General features: G+C 58.4%; 1 protein-coding gene across 4 annotated transcripts in view; it reads left to right on the forward strand.

Moving 5' to 3' along the window:
• Positions 1-905: 905 nt before the first annotated feature.
• Positions 906-21603, forward strand: part of DCTN1 (dynactin subunit 1) — a 55911-nt gene continuing 35213 nt past the window's right edge. For all 4 annotated transcript variants that reach the window (XM_068402999.1, XM_068403000.1, XM_068403001.1 and 1 more), the window contains exons 1-4: positions 906-1046; positions 15352-15600; positions 16407-16485; positions 20364-20395. In XM_068402999.1, coding sequence (XP_068259100.1) covers positions 15373-15600; positions 16407-16485; positions 20364-20395 — 339 coding nt within the window. In that variant the 5' untranslated portion in view covers positions 906-1046; positions 15352-15372. The remainder of the gene's footprint in view (positions 1047-15351; positions 15601-16406; positions 16486-20363; positions 20396-21603) is intronic.

Raw genomic sequence — 21603 nt, forward strand, 5'->3', positions numbered from 1 at the left:
AGCATTTATGGGGCTGTACTGGGCGGTGTGGAGGGCTTCACTCTCCCTGTAACAGCGCAGTGTCTGTCATTCATTACTGGATGTCACTGCAAAGGAGAACTTTAATTAAGGTTTTTAGTGACTCAGCAGATTTTCTCTGTGTTATTGGCCTCCTGGGAGGCAGCAGTAAGGCCATGCTCCTCCTGGCCGTGCTGGAGCAGGAGCTGGAGTTGGGAGCATCGTCCCTGTCTGTCCTGCTGCTGGGTTCTCCTTGGGATCCTTCCACTTCCCAGGCAAGGACAGAGGAGAGCCCAGGCTCACCCAGAGGAGTGTGCATAGCTTAGGGTCTAGTTAGAACAGCCTTAAACTCAGCGTCTGGATTTCTGTTGCTGCAATGAACACAGAGCCCTGAAGCGCCGTTTTTAGTTTCTTTTCTGAACACAAGTTTGCTGGAAAACTGAGCTGCGTGTAAATCAGAAAGAAGCTTTGCTGAAGCAATTTCCTGGGGAAATGCGTGTGTATATATAAAATATATATATAAACATACAATAAGATGGAATTTTGCTCTTCCTAAATAGATAGTGGGGAGTTCTCTGAAGGTTTTTAAACCTCCTTCTCACTTTGCTCAAACCAAAGAAGCCGTTAGTGTTCGAGCTGCTCGTGTTGGACTGTTTCTTATCCCAGGTTTCAGCAAAAAGTCTGACAGTTCTGAACAGAATATTTCTTGGCCTTGTTATGATCGTTTATCTGTAAAGATGAGTGTCCCACTGAGCGTGTGGGCAGCTACCAGACAGTCGTGGTGGGTTCTGACACTGCCTGGCGGCAGGGTGGCCCGTGTCCCTGGGGAGGAGGGTGGCACGGCACCGGTGCCTGACCCCACAGGGGCGACGCGTGGAGATCTGTGACGTTTGCTGCTCTCTTGCAGGTGGAGATTGCCCCGAACCCGGGCAAGGACGACCTCGCCGGGTGAATTATGCCCCAAGCTGGTGTGGTTCAGTCTCCCGTGCTAGTACACGTCTCCTGAGACCCGCTGGGTTGGACTGGTGAACAGACACGCAGCTTGTACGGTACGTGGTGTTGCCTGATAAGTGCTGGAGAAGGGGCTGGGCTGCAGCGGCTGCGGGGTGCCCCGGGGTTACTGCTGGCTCTGCTGCTCCCTCCCCCGGCGTGCCGGCCCTGCTCAGCGCGCTGCCTCTGCCTGCCCCTGCTCTTGAGTCTTGTCAGCACCGAGACCTGCTAGAACCATCCCTGCGTGGGATGCGCAGTGCCCTTTTGTAACAAATACTCTTGTCAGTGCTCTAAAAGCGGGGTTGGATCAGGAGACAGGTAATCTGCTTGCCCAGCAGCTGGTGTGTGGGAATTGACTGCGCCAGCGGTCTGTCAGCGGCTTGGGTTTGTTGTGGGCGGTTGGGAGACGCAGTGGGCAGAGCTGCCTCGAGCAGAGCTGGGGATCAGGCAGCGAGAGGCAGGAGGGACCCCAGGAATCGGCCTGGCTGGGAAGCGGGAGGAGCAGCTCTGTCCTGGGGACTCCCCATCTGCTGCCTGGACAAGCCGGGGAGCTGCTGGGGTCTGTTACGCAGCGTCCAGGTAACACCAGCTCGTCCTGCACGCTGCCGCTTCAGCAGCTGCAGTAGTTTGTCGCACCTTGAGGCACCAGTTGGTGCCAAACTGTTGCCTGTGTTGATGAGTTCCAGCAGAAGCCCCTTCGGGAGGTGCTGGCGCGGTGATCTGGCACTGCTGGAGCGATGACAAGGAGTCTGTGTGTATTTCCAGCCCGAGTGAAGGATGAGAGGTGGGAGGGGATTGCGCTGTTTTCAGAAACGTGTTTAAGCTGGGAGAATTGGAGTGGGGACTCATGGTGTCTGTTTTGGGTGCAGGTGGCTCAGTTCCCTGAGTTTGTGTCTCCTGGACAGCCCAGGTGTCAGCAGACAAGGGTAAACAGATAGATGTATGTATTTTATTGTTAGTTTAAAAAAATACTCAAACTATCATCTTTATTAGCGCTGGCACTTCCATGATTTGCTAAACTGACGTTATTAGTTTCCATCCAGTTTTAATTTTCAACCCAAGTCCAAGTAGTAGGTGAGAAATGAAACCAGAGAATGGTACTGTGCCTTTGTTGGGCTGGGACGCGGTGTCTCCTCGGGGGTGTCGGTGTTAGATCCTTTTGGGGGTCACAGCTTGTGCCCAAAGGCTCTTGCTTTGCTGTTTGTGCTGATTTCAGTCAGGGTTTAGGAAATATCAGCACCAAGGGTTGGGGTTGGGACGCTGTAGTGACAAGGGGGAGCGTGCTCTGGTGGCTGGGAGCCTGCCCCTGCTGCAGCACGGGGCCTCGGTGTTCTCTGGTGTTTAAATTCGGCTTTAAGTGACCTGGAGTGGAGGCGTCTTCCCCTCTTTGGTGGCAGCTTTTGTACAGGTTTGCTTTCCATCAATTTTCAGGGGGAAAAGTGGCCTTTGTGTGGGGAAAAAACGCCCTTGTGCTTCAGGTGTGAAGTGGAAAACACTGTGCCTGGGGAGGAGGGAGAAATTAGCCGTGTAGCATTGGGAATTTTCTTTTTGAATTAAAAAATCCTCTTCCAGCTACAGCTGCTCTGGCTGGGAGCAAAGCCTTCTGATGGCCACGGGGGTTTAGCTCGTTCCAGCGTGTCTCCTGTTCCCAGGGCTCTGCGGGAGGAACAGGGGTGAGTTAGAATCACAGCACCACCGCCTGGTTTGGGTTGGGAGGGACCTTAAAGCCCATCCAGCTCCACCCCCCTGCCACGGGCAGGGACACCTTCCACCAGACCAGGTTGCTCCAAGCCCCATCCAACCTGGCCTTGAACCCTGCCAGGGAGGGGGCAGCCACAGCTTCTCTGGGCAACCTGGGCCAGGCTCTCACCACCCTCACAGCAAAGAATTTCTTCCTCAGATCTCATCTCAGTCTCCCCTCTTGGAGTTTAAAACCGTTCCCCCTTGTCCTCGTTGAGTTCCCATTCCTTGAGACGGGGATGTGGCCCCCGTCACCCGTTCCCAGGCTGCTGCAGGACCCTTCACCCTTCTGCACTTTCTAAAGCCCCTCTGAAATTCTGTGGCTGTTTCTCCATTTTTTTCCTACTTAGAGGAAGAGTTTCTTTAACTCGATTCCCCTGCTTGTCCTTCCAGCCTCTCCTTCTCATGTAACCACCACTGTCACTCTGCTGGGGTTAGCACCCCTCAGATATCTGTGCGAGATGGTGCCGAGGGCCTCTCCCATCCCCGACACCACTCATGAGTTTCTGTTGATACCAGGGGGTGCCCCAAGTTTCCCTGTGATTGTCTGATCCCACGTGAGTCCTGCTGAGACCCTGTGGTGGGTCACCTGTGCCTTGCAGGAGCACGGTTGGTTCCACAGGCTCCGGCGACCCTGCCAGCTCCCCTGGAGGAGATGCTGGAGCCCGTGGGACCAGGCCAGAACTTTCCATCTTGGATGCTCCCGAGCCAAGACTGGAGCCGAGCTGTGCGCAGGGCTCTGCGGTCAGGCACGTGCCAGATCTCCAGTCCAGCAGAGACTTAGAGGTGCGCTGCTGCATCTCCCTGTCCAAGGGAAGAGGCCAGGGCTTGCCTGGTTCTGCAGGATGGCTCCATGTGGGGGAAATCCAGTGGACATTGGCTAAAAAGGAAAAATATTAAAGGAATCAGATGTGGTTTGTGCTGGAGAAGAGCACGGTGTAGTGTTGTTCCGGGTCAGAGCGAGTCTGTCTTGGCTCTGAGTCTGTCTTGACAGTGGGCAGTAGTGGTTGTGGAGGAGAAGAGTATTAGAAGAAGGTGCAAGATGGTGATAATTCCTCCAGATCCCGGCAGTGGGTCACTGGAGACGTCTGAACCCAGAGGGGGAACTTCCCTCTGGGGTTAAAAGCACTTGATGAATTTCCTGAAAGGGAAAAATTCTGGTTCAATATTTATCAGAGAGGAACCAAAGGAGTCCTGGTCCTGTGAGCCTGAGCAGTGTGGGGAGCCCGAACGCGGGCACAGTCCTTGTGGAGGAGTGAGGGAAGGGTGACAGAAGGGGCAGTTTCAGTCTGGGGACTTCTTTGTCCCACTGCTGTTGGATTTGTCTGCAGTGTGAATGGGAACCACCAAAGTGCTCTGAAACCACCTTCGCTGCCGCCATGGTGCCTCCCACCCCTCCTTTCGTTTGGGGCAGGGGGAGTACCGAGATCCTCCTCCCCAAGGGGTACAGACAGAGTGACCTGAGCTGGGACAACCTGTTCCTCTCTCCTGGGGGTGGCTGTGGCTTGGCCTGTCCTGCCCTGGGCTGGAGGTGTTCATGGGGAGCTCTGGGAACCTTCTCCTGGCAGGTTGTGCAGGTGCAGAAGATGCGGATAATGCGTGGGAAGGCTGATGGGGAGGGGCTGGAGATGGGGCTCCTCCTGCTACGCTGGCCCTGCCGCCCACCGCAGGGCTGCCCGGGCTGGTGCTGCCCTTGGTTTTTCCTCATTTCATTGTGTTTGACTTGGGTTTTGTTCAGATCATGCAGGGCTTGGCATCTGATGTCCTTGATCTCAATCAATAATCAATCAGGTTGGAAGAGCCCTCTGGGCTCATCGAGTCCAACCATTGCCCTGACACCACCATGGCAACTAGACCAGGGCACTAAGTGCCATGTCCAGGCTTGTCTTAAACCCCTCCAGAGATGGTGACTCCCCCACCTCCCTGGGCAGCCCCTTCCAATGGCTAATGACCCTTCCTGAGAAGAAATGCTTCCTCATGTCCAACCTGAACCTCCCCTGGCCAAGCTTGACCCTACAACCTCCCTTCAGGTAGTTGTAGACTGCACTAAGGTCACCTCGGAGCCTCCTCTTCTCCAGGCTAAACACCCCCAGCTCCCTCAGCCGTTCCTCGGAGGTCAGACCCTCCAGACCCTTCCCCAGCTTGGTCGCCCTCACCTGGACTCGCTCCAGCTCTCTCCTAGAGCTGACAGTTGAGGGGAATGGGAAGGTCCCCTGGCCTTTGTGTGACTTTCTCAGGGGCTGTTGGGTTGGCACCCTTATAAAAACCTCCCGATGACGCTGGTTTTCCCCTTCGGGTAGTTCATCGCCTCCTTTCTAAAGTAGGATGCAAACAGCCATAAAAATCCATGGTTCAGCCCCTGTTTTGGGGACGGTGGCGGGTGTTGGTGTCCCGGGGGGACGCTGGGCGCAGGGTCCGGGGCTGCCGGTGCCTCGCAGCTGCGGAGGAGGCTGCGGCACGGGGCGGCTGGGCACGGGGGCTCGCCAAAGCCCCTCCGCTAGCCCCGCTCGCCATTTCGCAGGCAGCAATTAACGTGAAGAGGGGCTGATGACTTTAATTAGACATCTATTGAGATCAACCAGGGGAAGAACAAGTATTGATTTTTAAGAGATGCCCCACGATTAACTGTTTGGTGTCTGCACGTGCCAGCGCCGTGGTCGTGGGCGCACCTTTACCGGGGTGCCAGGGTGCCATCTGCGGCCACGGGGCGTTGGGGAGAGAACCCCCATCGTGGCCTTGTTGTCCCTCACACTTTGCCATGGAGGGACGCGGTGCCAGGGCAGGTGGGAGGAGCAGGGTATGGCTGGTGGGGGCAAACCGGCGTGGGGATGCGGGGGGCACGGGGTGCTGCCGTGGGGGCGTGCGGGGCGTCTCGGTGGGCTCCGGGCAGGAGGGGTGGGGGTGGCCCCTGCCCAGCGCCTGGCAGGACGAGCAGGGGCAGGCTGTGCCTGTCCTGGTGTCCTGGCGAGTGGTGGCCGTGCTGGTGGCCGTGCTGGTGGCCGTGCCGGGCCCGGTGGTGGCCGAACGCTGCGGCTGCACCAGGAGCCGGGTAGCGTTAGGACCCAGCGCTGGCAGCGCGGTGACAAGTCTGGAGCAGCACTAGCGCAGAGCCGGCTCCATCGGCGGGGCTGGATCTCTGTGTGTCCCTCTGTTAACGCATCCTCTGCCAGCAAAGGGCTTCTCCCCGCTCGCCGTGACCCGGCAGAGCCTCGCCGGGGATGGTGGGATCGGCGGGGACGTGAACACCCCCCGCGGAATCGCCGCTGGCCATGAGCGGAGACGGGTGTCTAAAAACAATAAATCTTTAAAATACCGAGCGGAGCCGGCGGCAGCATGGCCCAGAGCAAGAGGCACACGTACGGCCGGGTAAGCTGGGGGAGGGAAACTTATTTACCAACTCTGGCCGTGCGGGTGGGTGATGCGGGGCTGCAGCTCGGCGCTGGCCGTGGCAGCGAGGAATGGATCTGGGTTTGTACTGAGATCACGATGGTGCTGCCTGTGCTCTGCTAGCTCTGGAATTTGGGATCTGCATCACCAGCAATGTCTGTTGTGATGTGGGGGGGTGGATGGAAGCTCTGAATTACGTTAGGGCCGTGTCCGTTTGATTTGAGTTAGCCTTTGCTGTTAATTAGCGCTGCTAATGCAACGAGGCGTCAGCCGAGCCGCCGGCGATGGCAGAGCCTTCCCAGGGCTTTTCAGCACAAAGATTCGGGGCGGTTTGCCTTTCTGCATCGCGTTCCTCCTTCCTCTTTGCTTATTTTCCAGGTTGCACGGGGAGATACCAAGCTTCCGAGCGCCTGCAAACCATTTCCAGGTTTTACCACGCTGCGGTTAACCCCGTCTGTGCGGCGGGCGGCGGGCACCGGCCCTGCAGCGGGCACCGGCCCTACGGCCAGGCCTCTCCCGGGAGTTTCTTTGTCGCTGCGTTCCCCCTCGCCGCCGCGGTGACACCGTGTCCCGGCCCCTCGCCGGTGTGGGGACCGGGCGGCGCGTTTTCGGTGTCCCCGTTGCTCGGTCCTCGCCAACTTGGCAGAGCGCTCTGTGACCCCGGGGTGGGAGGGCTGCGTGTCGGGAGGGCAGACCCCTTCCCAGCGGGTCCGTGCCCACCCTGGGGACCACCCGAAAAGCCCCCGTGGAGGAGCGTGCCCTGCGACTGCTCTGCCAGCCTGGGCGAGCGCCCGCAGCCGCCGGCGGGTGTGTGGGTTGGTGCTGGCCGAAGGGATTCGCTTGCTTAGTCACAGGGGCTGGACGGGGCGGCTGCCGTCAGGGACGGGCGAAGTTGTTTCACCCGCCCTGCGCGGGGTCAGAGCGTGGCTCCGTGCGGGGCGATGGAGGCTGCGGGCGTGCGAGGGCAGAGCTGGGGCTGCCGGGGCGCCGCAGGGGCTGTTTGCAGAGGGGGAGCGGGGCGAAGGGGTGGCATTTCTCGCCGGTTCTGCCCTGGTACCTGCGTGGACTCTCGCTCAGGCGGGACGGCGGCCGTGTCTCCTGGACGCGAGCAGGCTTGTGTTGGGCTCCCGTTGCCTTCTGAAATGGGTCCGTGCAGGGACCAGGGCTGGGCTGGAGCGCCCGGCCGTCCCGCCGCTGTCCCTGCGGGGGTTTAGGGGCACGTGGTCGTACGCCAGTGCTGTGGCCAGTGCTGTTGCCTTCAGAAACACCCAACCTGTCCACGCTGGACTTCTCACTGCCCAGCACCACGCACATCTACTCCATAATAAGTCCAGAGGAGGCCACGGAGATGCTCCGAGGGCTGGAGCCCCTCTGCTCTGGAGGCAGGCTGAGAGAGCTGGGGCTGTTCAGCCTGGAGAAGAGAAGGCTGCGGGGAGACCTTCTAGCACCTTCCAGCACCTGAAGGGGCTACAGGAAAACAGGAGAGGGGCTTTTTACAGGGACATAGAGTGACAGGACGAGGGGGAACGGTTTTAAACTGAGAGAGGGGAGATTGAGATGAGATCTGAGGGAGAAATTCTTTGCTGTGAGGGTGGTGAGAGCCTGGCCCAGGTTGCCCAGAGCAGCTGTGGCTGCCCCCTCCCTGGCAGTGTTCAAGGCCAGGTTGGATGGGGCTGGGAGCAACCTGGTCTGGTGGAAGGTGTCCCTGCCTGTGGCAGGGGGGTGGGACTGGATGGGCTTTAAGGTCCCTCTCAACCCAAACCAGTCTGTGGTGCTGTGATTCTATAACCAGACTTAACAGAAACTAGAATTATTTCCAAGCCTTTCCTTCCTCCAGCCGTGTTGGGTCACGTCTTGGATGTGAGGCTGAGAGCGTTTTAACCTGTGTCTTGTCACAGGAGCTCTGTGGAGGTGGTTGCTGCGTTCAGGGTTCGCCTGAAAGTTTTGATGTGCACTTTGAGTGACAGTTTGGGGTTCTATTAGTCACATCTGCACGGAGGGAGGCGTCCCCACGTGCCCGTGTAACCATGAGTCTGGCTTCTGGAAGGAGCACCATAACTATTCCTTGGGTTGTACGCTGTGGTGGAGTGAGGCACGAAACCATCGTGCTCAGGTGAAACACAGCAGCGACCCAAATCACAAGTCACTTGGAACTGCACCCATTTTTCAGTGACTATAACCAGTGTCTTCAAATAACTGAAGCAATGGTCTGTAAACAAGTGTGATGCTTTAAACGGGGGTAAAACGCCGTATTTCTGAGCGGTGCCGGGCAGGCAGCGGCGTGGGGGGGCAGTGGGCGCGTGGCTCGCCCCTCGAATGAGGAGGTTTCTTCTCCAGCCCTGTCCCTGCCTGACTGGTGAGCGGGATGGGGAGCTCCTCCTGGGCTGGTGGCCGCCTCCGAGCCGCCTGCCCAGGGCCTGTCGTGGTGCTGCGCGGGCGGTGACAGCTGCTCCGGTGGGTCGGCGTCCCTGGTGGCTTCTCTGGCTGCCCGATCTCCAGGCTGGAGAGCTGGGGGAGAGGAACCTCATGGGGTTCAACCAAGGCAAGTGTAGGGTCCTGCACCCAGGGAGGAATAACCCCACGCACCAGTACAGGCTGGGGGTGATCTACTGGAGAGCAGCTCTGCAGAGAAGGACCTGGGGGCTCTGGGGACATCAAGTGCCCCGTGAGCCAACGCTGTGCCCTCGGGGCCAGGAAGGGCAACGGTGTCCTGGGGTGTGAGGAAGAGTGTGGGCAGCAGGGCGAGGGAGGTTCTCCTGCCCCTCTGCACGGCCCTGGGGAGGCCACACCTGGAGGAACTGTGGGCAGTGCTGGGCCCCCCAGTTCAAGAGAGACCAGGAGCTACTGGGGAGAGTCCAGCGGAGGGTACGGAGATGGTGCGAGGGCTGGAGCATCTCTGCTGCGAGGAGAGGCTGAGGGAGCTGGGGCTGTTCAGCTGGAGAAGAGCAGACTGAGGGGGATCTGATCAACGCTCACAGATACCTCAGGGGGTGTCAGGGGATGGGGCCAGACTCTGCTCAGTGGTGCCCAGCGTCAGGACAAGGGGCAATGGGCACAAACTGAGACACGGGAAGTTCCGTCTGAACATGAGGAGGAACTTCTTTGGTGTGAGGGTGCCAGAGCCCTGGCACAGGCTGCCCAGGGAGGGGGGAGTCTCCTTCTCTGGAGATATTCAAACCCGCCTGGACACGGCCCTGTGCGACGTGCTCTGGGTGCCCCTGCTTGGGCAGGGGGTGGGCTGGGGGATCTCCAGGGGCCCTTCCCACCCTTAACCACTCTGTGATCCCCCACCTGCCCCGCGCCCCTGCTTGGGGCTCCCGGGTTGCCCGTCGGTCCCCTGCGGTAGGTGAGGGTTGGCCTGGGGGGCTCAGCCCTGCCTCCGCTCTCCGAGCACACTCACGTCTCGTTTAGTGTGATTTAGTGTTGGAGCGAGTGCAGAGGAGGGCGACCAAGCTGGGGAAGGGTCTGGAGGGTCTGACCTCCGAGGAACGGCTGAGGGAGCTGGGGGTGTTTAGCCTGGAGAAGAGGAGGCTCAGAGGTGACCTTAGTGCAGTCTACAACTACCTGAAGGGAGGTTGTAGCGCAGTGGGAGTCGGGCTCTTCTCCCAGGCAACCAGCGCTAGGACAAGAGGACACAGCCTCAAGCTTGGCCAGGGGAGGGTCAGGTTGGCCATGAGGAAGCATTTCTTCTCAGCAAGGGTCATTAGCCATTGGAAGGGGCTGCCCAGGGAGGTGGTGGAGTCACCATCTCTGGAGGGGTTTAAGAAAAGCCTGGCCATGGCACTTAGTGCCCTGGTCTAGTTGCCATGGTGGTGTCAGGGCAATGATTGGACTCGATGAGCCCAGAGGGCTCTTCCAGCCTCATTGAGTCTGGGATTCTGTGACCCGTGTTCATACAGGCTGAGGCGAGTCACGAGGCAAACGAAGACAAAACTTGTTTGAGATGTCGCTGTCGTTAACAAAATCTATGATCTGGAGGTGAAATATTGTTAAATAAATCTGTTACCTGGGGCTGGGGAGAGGCTCGTGGAGCAGCGGGGCTCTTCCTAAGCCTGACAGCGGGACTCGGGTGCAGCTTTGGGTCGCACGCTCACGTTGTTCCTGTAGTATGGAAATAAGTGATTCTTCAGCCTGGAGAAGAGAAGGCTCTGAGGAGACCTTCTAGCACCTTCCAGTACGTGAAGGGGCTACAGGAAAGCGGGAGAGGGGCTTTTGACAAGGGCATGGAGTGATGGGACGAGGAGGAACGGTTTTAAACTGCAAGAGGGGAGATTGAGATGAGATCTGAGGGAGAAACTCTTTGCTGTGAGGGTGGTGAGAGCCTGGCCCAGGTTGCCCAGAGCAGCTGTGGCTGCCCCCTCCCTGGCAGGGTTCAAGGCCAGGCTGGATGGGGCTGGGAGCAACCTGGTCTGGTGGAAGGTGTCCCTGCCCGTGGCAGGGGGTTGGAGCTGGATGGGCTTTAAGGTCCCTCCCAACCCAAACCAGTCTGTGGTTCGATGAACACCAGTCTCTCCAAGGGACCGCTACCTGAGCTGGCAGTTTTTTTCAGACTACTCGGCAGATTTACAGTAATTTGCATAATTTTGTGCTTTGCTGCAGCAATGTCAGTTATTTTGCTCTGCCCTTTCATCCTGCTAGAGGGAAGAATCCCGTGCTGGTATCTCTTCATGGTCAGGATGTCTGCCCATCGCGGAGGCTCTCACCTGCGCTGGGGCTTTGTGGTGCCGGCAGAGCGGGTGCGAAGGGTTCGCTGGGCTCTCACCCCGTGATGGTGTCACCCCTTCCCAGTGAAGCTGGCGTTCGTTTCTTCCTGCTGCACTAATTGGGCAGCTCGTGGCGATCGTGGGGTGGTGTGGTGACCTTAGTGCAGTCTACAACTACCTGAAGGGAGGTTGTAGCGGGGTGGGAGTCAGCCTCTTCTCCCAGGCAACCAGCGACAGGACAAGAGGACACAGCCTCAAGCTTCGCCAGGGGAGGTTCAGGTTGGACATGAGGAAGCATTTCTTCTCAGCAAGGGTCATTAGCCATTGGAAGGGGCTGCCCAGGGAGGTGGTGGAGTCACCATCTCTGGAGGGGTTTAAGAAAAGCCTGGACATGGCACTTAGTGCCCTGGTCTAGTTGCCATGGTGGTGTCAGGGCAATGGTTGGACTCGATGAGCCCAGAGGGCTCTTCCAACCTGGTTGATTCTGGGATTTCTGTGGTGCAGGCAAAAGGCCTTTTCTTGCTGTGAGAGGACTGCTCGCTCCTCTGCAGGTGGGGAAAGGGGCAGCAGAAAACCCATGCCTGAGCGTGTTGTGAGTGAAACGTGGTGGGACTTCAGGCAGGCTACTGGGGTGACTCGGTCCTGTGCTGCCGGTGCTTCGGAGATGGTCTCTGGAGATGGTTTTGCAGGAGCAAAGATGCGCTGCTGGCTTTATTGGGTGTCTGCTTCGTGATTTGTCAGACAGGCCCCGAAGAGCTTTTGTGCTTTAAAAAAAAAACAACATCAGGAAATTCTTTTTCCATGTGAAGTCCCAGTTTTATTTCCCTGGAGGATTTCTGCGGCTGCTGACGAGGAGGCCGGTGGTGTGCTCTGGGCTGTGGCTGCGCCGGCGATCGCCCCGACCTGGCAAGGCTGGCTCAGGAGAGTTCCCACCTCCAGCCCTGCCTGTCCCTGCCTCGGGGCTGGCGTCTGCCCGTGGCCACAGCGAAACCTGCTCCAGAGACGGCTCCAGCGAAACCTCCTGGGTAGGTTGGGCATCGTGATGGAGAGAGGGTGAGAAGCTGGAGGGAAGGACGTCAGGAGCCTCCTAAAGTGGCCTTGCTGCCAGAAGAGCTGTGGTGTGGAGCCTGCTGTGTGTGACTGCTGAAAAACCTGGGTGTTTTGGGTGCTGTAGCGTGTGCTTTTACTCTGAGTACACTGTGGAAAGGCAGCGAGGAAGACAAGCCCTCCCGCAGCTCTGCAGAAGGCGTTCCCAGGACACCCACGCGCAGCCCACGACGCCGAATGTGATGTTGCTGCAGCAGAGAGGGTGAAATACTCCGGTTTGGGGCTGGTTTATCTGCTGCTGCTCTACAGACAAGTGCTGTAGGAAAATAAAAGTTAAATTGTGATGTTGTCTGAGGAGAGCCTGGCTGGGTTCTCTCTGTGCTCCGAGGATCTCGTCCTGCTCAGTGCAGCTGAGGTTGGTTCCTCCAGCCGTGCTCTGCTCCTCCTGAAACACCTCCCTGGGCTTTTGTCTGCCACCCCCTGCCCCCGGCTGCCTCCCCACACGTGTCCTCGTCCTGTGTCACAGTCTGTGCTCCTGGCCCGGCAGTGCAGCTGCGAGAGGGCGTCCGGGAGCATCTCCAGGAGTTACCTCAGGTGCGTCCCAGCCTCGTGGTTTGGAAAGTCACCGCTGCAAGCTGAGCCTAAGCTGGAATGTCATCATGGTCTAGTTGACGTGGTGGTGTCAGGGCAGTGGTTGGACTTGATCATCCCAGAGGGCTCCTCCTGTGCAGCCCTGGTTCCTGTCTCGTGGTGTTTCACACCCCTGCAAAGGGCAAACATAAACCGGGGTGGAGAAAGAGGGTTTGAAATCACTGAGCAGGAACCTTTGTGTTCACACGGTGAATCTCGCTTTTCCTTTGGGCTTCTCGTTTTCTTAGAGGTTGGTGCTCGGCTTGTGTAGACGTGGCACACGCTGCTCCGGCAGCAGCACGTGCAGCTTGTCCTGGAGCTGAAGTTTCAGCTTCTCTGACCACATGAGATGCCAGAGCAGAGAGAGCCTTTGGGTGGGTGGGTGCTGTGTTGGGCCCCTCACTGCAGGAAAGACCTTGAGGAGCTGGAGCGAGTCCAGAGAAGGGCAACGGGGCTGGGGAAGGGTCTGGAGCACAAGTGTGATGGGGAGCGGCTGAGGGACCTGGGGGGGTTTAGCCTGGAGAGAAGGAGGCTGAGGGGAGACCTTCTCGCTCCCTACAACTGCCTGAAAGGAGGGTGTAGCGAGGGGGGGTCGGTCTCTCCTCCCAGGACGAGAGGAAACTGCCTCAAGTTGCCCCAGGGGAGGTTTAGGTTGGAGATCAGGGACAATTTCTTCATGGAAAGGGTTGTCAAGCGCTGGCACAGGCTGCCCAGGGCAGTGGTGGAGTCCCCATCCCTGGGGGGGTTTAAAAGCTGTGTAGATGTGGTGTGAGGGACATGGGTTAGTGGTGGCCTTGGCAGTGCTGGGGTAGTGGTTGGACTCGATGATCTTAAAGGTCCTTCCTAACCCAAATGGTTCCGTGGTTCTGTGATTTTGCACAATATTGTTGCTGCTCCTTCAGACAACTGAAGGGATCCAGTTTCTTGGTTGACATTTCTTTGAGTGTGTAGCACAACTTTTTAGCTTTGAGGTCTTGTTTTTCTTTGTTTGCTAGAAAACAGCGATTGATTTTGTATTTTTTTTATTAAAAGATGATTTTATGCTTTTGATTTCTGCCAACTTTATTTGGATGAAAAGTGGAATTTGGTGTTGGGTGGAAAACGGGCGTCGTGGTTCTCGGTCCCCAAACCTCGGGAGCACGATGGGCGTGTTCTGTGCTCAAACCTGGTACATCGGTGTGCAAAGGAAGGTGATTGTTGGTTTGTGCTGACAGTGGGGATTGGGCTTTCGGCACCCAAATACTCTCGGGTCATCGTAGGGGTGACTTGTCCTCGCGCCCGTGAGCGTGCGGGTGCTGTCCCCGGCCGCCTGCTGCGTCGTGCTGCGGGCACTGAAAGCAGCCCTCTGTTCTCACCCAATAAAGAGTATATTCTTTCCCTTAAGCCAGGCCCAGCAGCAATCAAACCGAAATATTTCCTACACAATGAACAGAACTCCTGACACGTGGGGTGATGGAAATGCCGAGCGTGCTTCGTGTCGGAGACAGCTGTATGGGCAGCGGCTGAGCCGAGCGAGGCGGGCAGAGCCCCCCTCCCAGCCCAACGGGGTTTGGAGGCAGCGGCCTCTTAAAGGCGTCAGGATTTGCAGAGGGACCATTGGTACAGTGTTAATTCTTAAACAATTAAAAACACGTCGTTAATTTCGCTCTCTGGCACTATGGTATGAACGTCTGTTTCACGGGGGCTTATGGGGCTGTTCAGCCTGGAGAAGAGAAGGCTCCGGGGAGACCTTCTAGCACCTTCCAGTGCCTGAAGGGGCTACAGGAGAGCTGGAGAGGGGCTTTTGACAAGGGCCTGGAGTGACAGGACGAGGGGGAACGGTTTTGAACTGAGAGAGGGGAGATTGAGATGAGATGTGAGGAAGAAATTCTTTGCTGTGAGGGTGGTGAGAGCCTGGCCCAGGTTGCCCAGAGCAGCTGTGGCTGCCCCCTCCCTGGCAGTGTTCAAGGGCAGGTTGGATGGGGCTGGGAGCAGCCTGGTCTGGGGGAAGGTGTCCCTGCCCGTGGCAGGACCTAGATGACCTTTAAGGTCCCTCCCAGCCCAAACCAGTCTGTGGTTCTGTGATTTCAGAGGCAGCGGCACTGGGGAGGGGGAAGATCCCAACACCTGCTGGTCAGACCCCCCCTCCCAAACGTCCTTAAATCTAACTAAGGTTGAGGATCTCCAGTGCCTTCGTGGAGTTCCTCATGCCCAGCACCTTGTGATGCCCCAGCAGAGCTGATCCGTGGGGTTACCTGTACCTACACAGGGGTACGTGGCGGGGGGCGAGCCTGAGAGCTGGCAGCACACGCTGCAATTTAAGTGTGGATTAATGTTTATGTGATAATGACTTGAAAGCCTGATGAGTTTACTACCAGTATTTTCTGCTGGTGCCCCGGAGCCCTGGTGCAGAGGGGTCCTGGGAGTGTGATGGGACACTGGCATGGGCGGGTGGTCTAACCCGGGCTGGTGCGGGGCCACTGGGTCCTCTCAAACCCTGACAGTGCAAAGGGGTAGGAAAGTGAACCACGTCAGAACTGGGTTTTCTGTTCCTGAGCGTGTGGTGCAGGAGGCTGGAAAGCTGGAGGCAGCTTCTGGTGTGATGAGAAAAGGTGGGAGCAAGCGTAGGCTGAGGCACATACGGCTGCGCTGGCGTCTGCCGCTTCACAGGTGGGGTTTTTTTTTCCCAAAGCTTATAAAAAACTTATAAATTGGGTTTGTGGGTCCAGCGTGTTGATTAAAATCTGCAGAGTGGTGGTTAATGGTGGTTTTGCCGTGGTTTGTGGTTCCTGTTTGGCAGCTGTAGAGGAAGGACCCCCTTCTGGCTCCCGCAGGGTGGTGGGGGTGTCTCACGTGCTGTGCTCCTCTCTGTCCCCAGGCCCCCAGCGCCGGCGCCAGGATGAGCGTGGAGGCGGGCAGCAAGCCCCTCAAGGTGGGCTCCAGGGTCGAGGTCATCGGGAAGGGGCACCGCGGCACCGTGGCTTACGTCGGTGCCACCCTGTTCGCCACGGGCAAGTGGGTCGGCGTCATCCTGGACGAAGCGAAGGGCAAGAACGACGGGACCGTGCAGGGCAGGAAATACTTCACCTGCGAGGAAAACCACGGCATCTTCGTGCGGCAGTCGCAGGTACGCTTCCCTCCGCGCATCCCTGCCACGGCCTCTGCTTGCAGGGCTTCACCTGACCCCGAAGCAAGCCCTGTTCTGGCTCCTGCAGCCTCCTCGTCCCTCGCCATCTCTGGCCTTGCCACCTGAGTCGTGCCCGGTGGGGAGCCCCAAGAGCACCCCACACCCCCCCTCGCTCTGGATGAACCTGTGCGTGCCGTGGGGCAGCAGATCCCCCGGGATCCCCTTTCCATACCCTCGGGTCTGGCTTTGTCGTGCCGCTGTGAAGCGTTGTGGGACCTGTGAGGTGCCAGGTCTCTCTGGGGATTGGGTGCTCCTGGCCGTGCCACACACCCACCTGCAGCAGGACCCCGCGGGCAGTCGCCTTCTCCTCGCTTTTCCAACCGGGGTTTCAGTGTTCTCGGTGTGGCTGCAGGTGTCGTGGGTTCTGTGGCATCATTTTACTCAGTCTCCTTTCCTCAGTTTGAGAACACATTCCTGGTCCTGGGGCGTCTTCCCGGAACAGCAGCTGGGACCGACAGCTTTACAGGTTATTTTTATTTTTAAACTGAACTCCCAGGCTTAAGGCTGTTGAAGATGTTCTGGCTGCCGAATCCTGAGCTGTGACAGTATTGCCTGTGTGAACGTTCTTTATTCCCCATGCAACTACAGAGTATCTGGCTGTTTCAGGAAGCCTGTGCCAGGAGGATGGTCGGGTGGCTGAGCTTGAGTGACCGAATTAAAAACCTGTCCCAAAAAAATGCATTTTGGTTGTGCTTTGAGGGGTTTGTGGGGGTTTTTTTTAATAATAGTTGTTATACTTTTTCCAGATCCAGGTCTTTGAAGATGGAGCTGATACAACGTCCCCAGAAACACCAGAATCTGCTGCCTTGAAGGTCCCCAAAAGAGGTACGGCTGGTCTGTTCTGTCCCGAAGCCTCGTCTCCCCCGTGCTCTGGAGCAGACGAGGTTCCACGGCCACACGTGCAGTGCTGGGGGTCCCCGTGGTGGGGAGGTGGGTGCCGGTACCGAGGGGTGATAGCACGGGTGGCAGGATGCTCTCCCTGGTTCGGGTACACGCTCACCGACCCCAGCTCACCCACCTCTCCCGTGGCCCTCTCTGCAGGGCCCTGCGCAGATTTGGGCATCACAGAAGGAAGCAACTGCGGGCGAAGGCTGCTCCAGGCGGTTCTGTCCTCACCATGAAAGTCTGTCTGGTGGGAAGCGGGTGGGAAGTCACAGAATCACAGAGTGTGAGGGGTTGGAAGGGACCTCTGGAGATCACCGAGTCCAACCCCTGCCAGAGCAGGGCCAATCCAGGGCAGGTCACACAGGAACGCATCCAGACGGGGCTGGAAAGTCTCCAGAGAAGGAGACTCCACACCCTCTCTGGGGAGCCTGTTCCAGGGCTCTGTCACCCTCACAGTAAAGAAGTTCTTCCTCATGTTGAGGTTGAACTTCCCGTGCTCCAGCTTGCATCCATTGCCCCTTGTCCTATCGCAGGGCACAAGTGAGAAGAGGTTGCCCCTTTCCTCTTGACACCCAGCCCTCATCTATTTACACCCATTAATCAGATCCCCTCTCAGTCTTCTCCTCTCCACACTCAAAAGCCCCAGGGCTCTCAGCCTTTCCTCCTAAGGCAGGTGTTCCAGTCCCTTCATCATCCTCGTAGCCCTCCGTTGGACTCTCTCCAGTAGATCTCTGTCCCTCTTGAAGTGGGGAGCCCAGAACTGAACGTAACACTCCAGGGGAGGTCTCACCAGGGTAGAGTAGAGGGGGAGGAGGACCTCCCTCGATCAGCTGGACACACTCTTAATGCACCCCAGGACACCATTGGCCCCAGGACACATCGCTGTCCCATGGATAACTTGTTGTCCACCAGGACTCCAAGGTCCTTCTCCACAGAGCAGGAGCTCTTTCACCCGGGGGGGTGGGAAGTTCTTCCTGGAGGGGTGGGAAGTTCTTCCTGGAGGGGTGGGAAGTTCTTCCTGGAGGGGTGGGCACGTGGAAGGAGGACTCGAGCCGCTCCGATGCTGTGCCTCCTTCCCCCCTCCCTGGCAGCCAAGGCTTTCCGCTCGGCGTTGGGCAATCCCTAGCTCGCGTTGTTCTGGACCTCGTGGGCTGCTCTTTGTCCCCTCGGACAGGCTCCCTCCCCCTGAGCTCTGTTTGTGGTGTGATTGTGTAGCAGGACACTTGGGGACCCTGGGAGCTCGTGGGAAAAGCTCTGGCAGCTTCCTGTGCTGGCCGGTCTGCCGGCGACGTGTGCCAAGCCGGGGGCTTCTCGTGTGTGAGGCATCTGTTCCACACACGCTCAGCGGTTCAGAGCGGCGGTGGGGTGGTGGTTGGTTTTCCCCCTCCCCTGGGCCAGTAGAAATTAAAATTCCCCTTGATTTGGCACAATGAAATGTACCTTTGAGCTGCATCGAAGGTACCCAGAGGCGTGGGGAGGGGGTGATGATCAGCCCGAGCAGCGGCGCGTTCCCACGAGCCGTTCGTTTGCCCGTCCCATGAGCGGAATGGGGATGGGAATGGGGATGGGAATGTGAATGGGGATGGGAATGTGAATGGGGATGGGAATGGGAATGGGGATGGGGATGGGAATGGGAATGGTTGCTGACGCCTCCTGGCTCTGTGCCTGCGGGGGGCTCCGGGCTCCAGCGCTCCCTGCGCTGCGCAGAGCCGGGGCTGGTGCAGCCCAGCGCCCCGCTGCAGCTCTGCCTCGGGTCCTGCGGCCGGCACGTGCAGCTGAGCAGGGAAACACTCAAAGGCAGTGTCAGTGTAGGGGGGGTTAATGCACAAAAAGGGGGACTGCCCTGTTCATACACGAGCCTGGGTGGTTTTTCCCCAGAGTGCTGGCAAGCCCAGCCTTCTGTGTGCGCCTTCAGCCTGTCCTTCGAGTGTACTTGGGATTAATAGTGAAAATATTCCTTAATCTTCGCGTGATCTTTTCACTCTTTCTCAACTCAGACTTTCCAGCTGAAAATCCAGCTGTCTGTGTGACAGTTCTGTACTCGTTCAGGACAAGGAGTGAGTGTGGAGCTTAGTTCATGAGAACTTCTACAACAATTTATGTGACAATTTCTCCAACACATCTCCCCTCTCGCTGTCTGGACGCCTTCCCAAGGCTCTCATCTCCGCTGTCGCCTGCAGAGTTCTCCTTTGTTCTTTAAAACCTTTGTCTGGGGTGACCGGCAGTGACTGCGGCATCCGGAGCTGGGTGGTTGCTCACTCCCAGCACCCCGCTGGGGTGGTTCCAGTGCTGCCTCTCCTTCCTCAGGCCACGCTGAGCTTTGCTGTTGCAGCCCAGCAGCGTTCGCTGAACCTCTGCGGTGATGCTCTGGCACCTTTTCCCCAGCTGCTGGTTCTTCCGTGCAAACAGAGAAGGGAATAAAATGCAGCAGTTCAGGCTGTAGAATCACAGCACGGTTTGGGTTGGGAGGGACCTTAAAGCCCATTGAGTCCCACCCCCCTGCCACGGGCAGGGACACCTTCCACCAGCCCAGGTTGCTCCCAGCCCCATCCAGCCTGGCCTTGAACCCTGCCAGGGAGGGGGCAGCCACAGCTGCTCTGGGCAACCTGGGCCAGGCTCTCACCACCCTCACAGCAAAGAATTTCTTCCTCAGATCTCATCTCAATCTCCCCTCTCTCAGTTTAAAACCGTTTCCCCTCGCCCTGTCACTCCATGCCCTTGTCAAAAGCCCCTCTCCAGCTTTCCTGTAGCCCCTTCAGGCACTGGAAGGTGCTAGAAGGTCTCCCCGCAGCCTTCTCTTCTCCAGGCTGAACAGCCCCAGCTCTCTCAGCCTGTCTCCATAGCAGAGGGGCTCCAGCCCTCGGAGCATCTCCGTGGCCTCCTCTGGACTCGCTCCAACAGCTCCGTGTCCTTCTGATGTTGGGGCCCCAGAGCTGGACGCAGCACTGCAGGGGGGGTCTCCTGAGAGTGGAGGTGGGGAGCAGCAGGAGCAGAGCTACCGCTGATCGGTTTGGGGGTGTTTCTGAGTGGTCTCTTGCACGTCTACCTCGTGCGTGTTCAGGTTCCTGACCGGGATGGGAACGTGTGATTTTGCTGCGTGAAGTAAAGGGTCTCTGGGCCTGTGTCTCTGTTGGTGCTCGTGTTGGATTCTCCTCCGGACCCCAGCTGATGAGATGCGGTCGTATGGCCTGCTAGACTGGATTGGAGGGTCTGACCTCCGAGGAACGGCTGAGGGAGCTGGGGGGGTTTAGCCTGGAGAAGAGGAGGCTCAGAGGTGACCTTAGTGCAGTCTACAACTACCTGAAGGGAGGGTGTAGCGGGGTGGGAGTCGGCCTCTTCTCCCAGGCAGCCAGTGCTAGGACAAGAGGACGCAGCCTCAAGCTTGGCCAGGGGAGGGTCAGGTTGGCCATGAGGAAGCATTTCTTCTCAGCAAGGGTCATTAGCCATTGGAAGGGGCTGCCCAGGGAGGTGGTGGAGTCACCATCTCTGGAGGGGTTTAAGAAAAGCCTGGCCATGGCACTTAGTGCCCTGGTCTAGTTGCCATGGTGGTGTCAGGGCAATGGTTGGACTCGATGAGCCCAGAGGGCTCTGCCAACCTGATTGTTTCTGTGGTTCTGTGGTCCTGCAGCCTGCCCTGCGTTCCTCTGCCGTGTCCTGGTTCATGCTGGTCTCTGTTCACGCCCCCTTCCCCACGAACACGCGTGAGCGGCCCTTTCTCTGCGCCTCGACACTCGCTGGGCTGCAGCGACCCTCGGGGTGCGGGTCAGGCTGGAGGCATCCTCAGGGCCGGAGCTCACGGGTCTGTTTCTCTTTTCCAGATTCCCTGGACGCCGCCAAGGCCAGCAAACTGGTGAGTGCCGAGTGCTGGCGCCGCGGGCTGGTGAAGGGGGTTCCCTTGGCAGCCTGTGCGTGGTGGAGGAGGCAGACCTGCGCGTGTCACTCTTGGTTTCCCTTCCTTTTATCACCCAAAAGCTCCATTTCTCAACGCCGCAGGAGAAGCGCGTGGGGCACACGCCTGCACAGCACACCCAGGCAGCACAGGGTCTGCCAGCCTGTCTGTGAGCCCTGCTCAGTGCTGCGCTCTGTAACAAGGGCCTTTCCTCTGCGAGCCGTGGGGAACGAGGCCGGGGGAAAAATAATTTTCAACTAATGGCCCGAAATCAGTGAGTTGCAGAGGAGTAAAACCCCGGCCCTGTGTCACACGTGATTATCCAAGCTCAGTCAATACTGCAGCACTCACGCCCTCCTGGCTGTGCCCTTCAATAACGACCCTTAATCTGGCAGGAGGAGCGAGCTCCTGGGGATACCCGCCGTGAGGCTTGTGTGTAGGGCTGGCAGGGACGCGGTGTGTGCTCCTGAGTGTCTTTATCCAGGAGCCTCAGTGGCTTTTGGGGCGTAAATGGGCACGTGCTGTGTCCAGAGGTGACGGGTGTTTCCCAAGGAACAGAACATGGGAGCAGGCACCCAACACTTGTGACCCCCAACCAAGCACAATTAAGGAGGGACATCAGATTAAACACCCAGAATTGGCCCTACATGTACCAGGAGGAGCCTGTGGGGGTGCTGGGCAGTTTGGGTGTGCTTTGGGATGGGAGCTGGGTGTTCCTCAGGGACAGACGGGTCCGTCTGGGCGCAGGCAGCTGTGGGAAAGCCGACAGCTTATCTGGAGATAAGGGGCTGTCCCCTCGCCCTCCGTGCCCGGGACACCCGCGGCTCTGCGCTGGGGCGGCTCGAGCCCAGCCTCGTGCCTTGGAGTCTCACTGGTCACCGGGGTGGGAATGCTGTCCCCCACCTCGGCGCTGGGTCCGGGTCAGCCTGCGCAGCACCGGGACCTGGGCACCGCTGGGCACGGGCGGTGGAGCAGCACCTCGGGGTGCTCCGGGGGGTTGGTCGGGCTCGGGTGCCCGCGGGGTGGTGCCATGTCGAGCTGACTGCCAGAGTAGAGGCAGTGTGTGCTCTGAGTGGCTTTTCCCACTGCAGGGCCGCTGGCTCTGGCGGCATCTTCTCCCCTGGTCTCCTCTGCCTGTGGTGCAGGACATCGAGTCCCCGGGTTTGACG

This window comes from Nyctibius grandis, chromosome 6, assembly GCF_013368605.1.
Source record: "Nyctibius grandis isolate bNycGra1 chromosome 6, bNycGra1.pri, whole genome shotgun sequence".
NCBI classification, from domain to species: domain Eukaryota; kingdom Metazoa; phylum Chordata; class Aves; order Nyctibiiformes; family Nyctibiidae; genus Nyctibius; species Nyctibius grandis.